This window comes from Acartia tonsa, chromosome 1 (genome assembly GCF_053477335.1).
Source record: "Acartia tonsa isolate MP-2025a chromosome 1, ASM5347733v1, whole genome shotgun sequence".
NCBI classification, from domain to species: domain Eukaryota; kingdom Metazoa; phylum Arthropoda; class Copepoda; order Calanoida; family Acartiidae; genus Acartia; species Acartia tonsa.
The window spans coordinates 47,703,966-47,711,727 of NC_137260.1; the positions used below are offsets into that span (position 1 = coordinate 47,703,966).

Here is a 7,762-nt window from a genome sequence, read left to right on the forward strand (position 1 = left end):
CAAAGTAAAACTATAAAATAGATGGTCAAAATTATACGACTATGAAACAGTCGAGTGAATTACATTTTTTCTTTTGTGTATTAATACTATTTAGAGCATGACCGACGGACCAACAGATTAATTGGGTTGTAAACTGGGTGCGCATTTGTGAAGTGGAATCCGCAAACAAAAATTCAGCCGCGTATCTAGATATATCTTAAATAGCAATCGAGTAAATCACATATCCCAAATGACTTTACGGATTGACAGCCTGACGGACTAACTAACAGATTGAATTATAGAGTAGCTTAATCAAGAGGGCAAGGGAATAAATGACACAGCCAAGCCAAATTTTGAAGGATTCCAAAATTTCATCTATAACATTATCTAATGTATATCAATTCATCTTATTTTTGTTATTTGTTTGTTTATGCTGATCATTACAATTAGTTACGCTTTCTTTAACATTATTCAGTTAGGGAGTTGAATCCATTTTTATAGAAGCAGAAATATAATCTATGATTATGGTTTGGACCCTCTAAAACTGTAATCTACCTTTCCACTTTCCCCTCTCTTGGTGAAGATATCTTCAACGCCGATACGATTTTTGAAATATAAGATTCCACTTTCCCCTCTCTTGGTGAAGATATCTTCAACGCCGATACGATTTTTGAAATGTAAGATTCCACTTTCCCCTCTCTTGGTGAAGATATCTTCAACGCCGATACGATTTTTGAAATGTAAGATTCCACTTTCCCCTCTCTTGGTGAAGATATCTTCAACGCCGATACGATTTTTGAAATTTAAGATTCCACTTTTGCCTCTCTTGGTGAAGATATCTTCAACAAGAGAGACAAAAGTGGAATCTTATATTTCAAAAATCGTATCGGCGTTGAAGATATCTTTACCAAGAGAGGGGAAAGTGGAAGGGTAGATTACAGTTTTAGAGGGTCCAAACCATAATCATAGATTATATTTCTGCTTCTATAAAAATGGATTCAACTCCCTAACTGTTATTATTGTAAATAATACAAATTATATTTAGTATAAATAATGATGATGATTAAAGTCTCTCAACAGATTATGACGTCATACGATAGAATAGCCAATGAGAGGCCAGTATACACTGTAATTGACCAATGGTAAAATTTATGCTGGCCTCTCATTAGTTATTTTAACGTATGACGTCATAATCTGTTGAGGGACTTTAATCATCTTCTAAATAATTCATTGCAAATAGGGACAATAAAATGCTGTTCTTAAATATAATTTTATAATTTGTCTATTTCGAAGAATTTCCTTTCAGTGAGACCAATGAATTTTTTTTGTTAGTAAGTCCGTCCTATAGTTCGTAAAGCTGTTGATTATAAGAGAGAAGACTGGATAGTTTTTAAGATTCCCTATTCCAATTAGCTTATATTTTGCTTAAGACGTCTGTCTGTTTTCATTCTACAAATATCTTTATTTTCATTAAAACATTAAAAAAAACATATACAAGATTTCCTGATTATTTTCTATAGCATAATTCTTTATTTTTACTTAATAGCCATCTGCTCTTTCCATCTAAAAATTTGTTTGTGCTTTTTATTCTTTTTTTTCAAACGTTGAAAGTTTACTTATCATTTATTCTAAAAATGATTATAATAATGCATGTTAGTAAACCACAAAAACATGTCTTTTTGTGCATCAATTATAACAATGAAAACTTTGCAAAATTTATTATCAATGATAATTTGAAATTTTTTATTATGCTTATTTGATTCAATTTATAAAAGTAATCAATGATTGGTATCTAGTCCTATTCTCTTTATGAGAGTTATTTTGTTGTTGAAATTAAAATTTATAACCAAATCACATCAACATCAAGTATTTTTAAACAAAATTAAAGGCTTTCTCATCATTTGTAATGCCCAAGGGCATTAAAGCTTTAGAAAATTATTTCTAGTCGTTCTATGCAATAATTGGATGTATATCTGTCAAAGTAGTAGTATATATGAGAGTCTGTCTGTCAGTATAAAACTTTACGTACCTTGGCCATTTTTTTCGGATCATACAATTTTTCATCTTACAGAATCAGAAAATATTTTTAAAACTTTTTATGGAGTTTTTTTCTTTACAAGAAAGGGCAAACATTTTTTTAGATTTCACAAAGGCATAAACTAATTTTGTTAGAAATTACATTAAATATAATAAACTAATCAATCTATTTTGCAATTGTTGCTAGGTTAGGCTTTTTGTATCCTAAAATTAATGTTGTCGTTTTTCAGTTCAACGGGTGGTCTGGCACTGGACCTATCGGCAAGTCTCAACCTGACGGTCTCCTGAAGGCTGATGGCTTCGGCGAGCAGGCCTGCATGGCTCTCCTTGACAACTTCTTCGGAGATGGTCTGTCTTGGCACGACACCAAGTGTAATGACAGACGCCTAATTGTCTGCGAGGATCTGCCAGCCGGAAATATCAACTTTGTCCGTCAAAATAATCCTGGAATCAGAATTCCTTAAGTTAGGAAACATACATAAGAATATATATTATATTTAGATTATTCTTAAAAACGGTTTAGAAGTTTATTAAAATTATTTTTAAGCTGACAAAACTGCCATTAATATCTATTCTGCCGTTAATTATTATTTAGAAATGGTGCTTTTTAAGCAATTATTATTATCTAATAAGTTAAGATGTATTTTTGTCAATAAATTATATAACATATAGTCAAAATTATGCGACTAGTCAACGTGTCATTGATAATATTATTATAATTCTAAATGTAATAATATACATTTTTATTTTTTCTGTTCCTTGATAGTTCAATTTTACTGAATATTGTATATTTTTATACAAACTACTCCATATCATTATAATAATTATATTTCATATTTGTGCATTAAATGTCACATTTTATATTCTCTAATTCAATAATATACATACAAGGAATAATTGTGTTTGTAATTTTTAAATTACCCTAGGATACCGTAAAGAGAGAAGGGTAGGATCGTCAACTTACATTTTAATTTGAAAAAATGGGAGGAGGAGGTAACAAGGGGGGATTTCTTACTGAACAAAATGAAATTAAAAAACATTCCCTGGACATGTAAGAAACCGTTAGTTAAAGTCCAGAGTTGAGCGAGATCTTTTGGTACAAACAAACACCAGAAAGGCAGGTAAACAGACAGGCATCCTTCCATTATGATACAAAACAATGCTATAAAAAAACAAAAATTCAAATGATGACTCTAATTTTATTCAACTCCTGAATTATTAGGAAAGTTACAGAGTAGCCTTGCTATTTAAAAAAGACATTCTGTTTTCGTAGAGCTAATGGAATTTAGATTAAATCTTAGATGGCAGACAACCTAACTTACAAAGCAAAATACAGTTATTCTTAAAAATTAATGCTTTTTTATTTTGAGCCAGTTTATATCTTATAACAAGGGCAATTATGGTCAAAAGTAGCGCAGCATAAACTGCTAACAATATTATTGATTTAAGAAGAACAGTAGGGAAAAAAGGACATTTTTCTCCTTTTTCTACAGTTATTGTTAGTTAGTATGATATTTTCTTACTAGCGGCTACGCCCCTAGAGGCCTCTAGTGGCACTTTTTTTTGTTTGTTAACGTCTCTACGATAATTCTTTATGCTACGGATACCTCTTTATGTTACGTTGAAGTCTCCCAGATTTTTTTAAAAATTTAAATTTTTTTGTCATTTCTCTTGGGAGGGTGGTGGTACCCTCCCCCAAAATAGTTATAAACCTTCCCAAACAAACATCCTGTTACTTTAGTATAAGGATTATATTTTTAAAAGCCTTTCTGTAAGAAAAAAAACACCGTTTTTAATGGGACTTTAATGTTTACTTAACCTAGTTATAAAGTATTCGCGGTATAATTATACCACAAAAAAAAAACAATACTGAGTATGAATAATTTGGTCAATGACATGTGTAAAGATAATTATAATTATGGTATCAATCATTATATTTTGTTTTAATGTTGTAACCTACTGTTGCTAATTACATGATTTCCAGTCATAGTCTGGTCATGGTGTTTTGAAAAAATCAGTAAATATTACGTTGTCGATAATATTTCTATTTTATTTTATTTTCTATCCTATAATATGAAGTAATACAGTTTTTTGTCTGTTGCTTATAATTTCGATAATTGCTGAACCGATTGGGCTCTCCATTTCCGGGAAGATCTTTTGGGTGGTTTTAGACTACTACTTTTTTAGGTTTACATCATGGTTTATGTTATTTTTATCCCCTTTCTCTATCCCTTCCAATACAAACTCTCTAGATGCCAGTTTTTGTTTATATGAAAACAAATTTTAGAAGAGTAGAAGCTTCTATACTTGTAATATTGTGGTAAATAAAAGAATCTTCTATACTTGTAATATTGTGGTAAATAAAAGAATCTTCTATACTTGTAATATTGTGGTAAATAAAAGAACCATATAAAAAAGTCAAAAGATGTACGATCTATTTCAAGTCGAAGAGGATAAGGAATGTATTTAAAAGTAGCACAACTTTAGCATAAAGCTTTTGAAATATTTATTACTACATTTAACAATCTCTTAATAATACATAAAAATAATTTAACTGAACTAATTTTAATCATTTTTTGATGATTTACAGACAAAATTTAATTTTGGTAAATTTGGCAACACTCAAAATGAAAACCTGTGCACAAAGAAATCTTCAAATGCCAAATAAAATTTGCAAAAAAAAATGGCGCAAAGTTAAAAAGAAGCTCTGTTCAAAAATGATTTGCAAGTTTTATGCATTTTCACAACTTAAGTTTTATTCTTGTTTTTGCATATTGTTTGGGTTTACTAATTACTCATAAAGTTCAGCAAAAAGTTTTTTCGTTTGCATTTTTCAAGAATATGTTTTATGAAGAAACTTCAGTTGTCAAAAGAGATGCTTTTTTACTAGTAATAAGGTATAGCCAACAAGCGGAAGAAATCTAAAACAATATTTGAGGGGCAGATAAAAAGGTAGTAAATTCTAATAAATGTTGACCCCCAATGACAGCTGAAAATCACATATAGGTTTCGTGATTATTTCGAATTAATTTCATTTCTGGTATAAAGCTGCTATTTTACACTTAAGAGTCTATCTTTGAATAAGAAAAACTAGTCATTGAAAGCGAGAAAAGAAAGGATAAATATTTTTCATGATATAAATGAAAAGTCCTTCTTTTATGGTTGGACGTCATCGTATTTGTTTCCAATAATTTTTTCAAACACTCTTTTTAATGACATGCATAACCGATTACGTGGACATGACATAGTCCACAAAAATAATATGTCATTAAGTTGCTAAAATGATCCCTAGTACGTAATTGTATATTGACCATTTGTACAAGTGACGACGCCCCCAGCATATATGAATTTCCCTCTTTTTTTTCTTTTCATTGAAGAAAACTTTTGGGGTTGGGTGTCCCACACCCTGCAACACCTACAGGACCATTAGGCATATTCCCTAAGAAGCATAACATTGTCGGTTCAGCTGTTACCGATATCTTAATCTTAAGACAGACATCTTATTACTTTGTATTATACACTAGAGGCAAAGGGGCTAAAAAAATAGCATTATACCATCCAAAGACCTAAATTTTAAGATAAATAGCCTAAAACCATCACAGGACCTAAGTGAAGCTTACCTAAAATAGAGAACCCAATTGGTTCAGTAGATAATGAGATCTTAAGCTTCAAACAAAAAACCTTACTACTTTATATTATAGGATATGAAAAAAGGGTTCCGAAAATATAAGCGAAGCTTATCTATAAATGTTTGTTTCTACTTGTCGGTTAACAAATTTTATATACTCAACTATCCAATCTTATTTTAGCTGCAAAAGACAAATCACTCAAATTAAGCAAAGAAGACTGTATTTCAAATTGGAATAAAAACAACCTGCATGCCCATACAATTCTCCTAACCCAATTTTCCTTCAAACTGTTACAAAATGCAGGGCAAGAAACTAATTTTATCTCTGATTTTCTTGAGTTTTTAATAACACAGTGATTCCTGTTTTTCTGATTAATTTCTAGCTACTAAGCTATGTTGATGTAAATAAAAGTCTCGTACTATAATATGTAATTCTGTATGTATATGTCTTTTCTTTATGAAATACATATCTTTAAAACAAAAACAAATTTGTGTGCAGATAATTCACTTTCCCTTCTTCCCTTTCCATAATTGGCGGTTCCTCTCTTATTGCACCTAGACCAGAAACCATTTCTTTGATAATGATTTATCTTTTATGCTTACTTAAGGTTAGGTTAGGGTACGTATTGAGTTCGAGCCCCATGCTAGGGGGTAGAAATTAGTTTTTTTTTCAAAAATAGAAAAGGTAGGGGTTCATTCAGAGGTCAATGAACAGATGTGAGTGAAATTAGAGGATAAAATACGGGATTTAAAGGGATAAGACAATGGCCGATAAGTTTATGTACACACTATAGATGATAAACAACATATCCCTCCTATAAATTATAATTAGTGGTTGAAACCAGGTATAGGGAATAAATCTTAAATAATTTTATTGGGGGGGGGGGGGTACAAATGGAGTGATCGTCAATTTTACTTTATGCCCCCCCCCCCTCAACGACAGCTGAAAACCACGTATAGGTTTCGTGATTTTTTCCCGACTGAATTTCATTATTAGTACAATCTGGTGAAACGTTTCTACACTCTACAGAAAAAATCAACCAATCAAATATGAATAAAAGTCTCCAAAGTTGTTATGCCAACGTGAACGAATAAGAAATCGGTATTATAAAATTTTTGGGGACTATTGTAATAAACAGCCCAATGTTCCCTACCTCCCTAGGATGGACTTTACATACAAACTAACTCTCACAAAAGACTGCAAAATAGCTTTGCTAATAAATAAATAACAAGTATAATATGATCAAGGTAAACTTTGTACTTTCATACAATAATAATAATCAATCATCATAAAATTAGGAAAAATTAACAAATTTTAACAATTTATAGTAAAAATTATAAATAATTATACATATTTTACTTACAATAATGACTAAATTTAAACAAGGAAGACAGCATGCCAAGATGCAAGACGAATTTGAATTGTGCAAAAAAATTTAATAAAAAATCTACAAAAACATGCTACAAATTCATGCAAATGTGTTTTGTTTATTTTTTTATATATGTCATTTAATTTTCAAAACCTACTACTATTTCATTCAACAGAGCTGGATTCTTAAAAAAAGTTTTAGATCGCTAAATCGGCGAGGGTCGCCAGATCACCAAAATTGTTTTTGCAAAAAAAAATCCTCCAAAATCAGACAAAAAATCTACAAAAATTAAATAAAATATTATTTATGATAATAACCTACTATGATTTTAAACACTTTTCTTTAAATTTAAGGATAAATGTGTACAAAATAAAATTTTGTGATCTGGCAACCCTCGCCGATTTATCCTAATTTTCTTTTAAGAATCCACCTCAGTTCTATAAAAATCTTAACTATGTAAGCTAATGATAACATTTGAATTGCATAAATGTGAATATTATTACAAAAAGATTAGATTAAAAAATTAAACTTGACATAAATTACATAATTACCCTCGAACCCCTTTCAACAACAAAAAAAGTACAGTCAAGTAGATTAAAAATTTCCATTATATCTAATAAATTATACATCTATTCTGATAGTTTTTACTTTGAATTTCAAATGTTTTTGGTACTATTCTACATGTTTGTTAACTTGTTTTTATATATAGTTTAATTTCTCTTTTAAATTAAACAAGTCATAATGTGTC

At 30.0% G+C, this 7,762-nt stretch overlaps 1 protein-coding gene across 1 annotated transcript in view; it reads left to right on the forward strand.

Annotated features, from left to right (window-relative positions):
• Positions 1-2,913, forward strand: part of LOC145322297 (uncharacterized) — a 37,869-nt gene extending 34,956 nt beyond the window's left edge. The window contains exon 8 of the mRNA XM_080164199.1: positions 2,247-2,913. Within this exon, the coding sequence (XP_080020325.1) occupies positions 2,247-2,480 (234 nt within the window). The 3' untranslated portion in view covers positions 2,481-2,913. The remainder of the gene's footprint in view (positions 1-2,246) is intronic.
• The last annotated feature ends 4,849 nt before the right edge of the window (positions 2,914-7,762 follow it).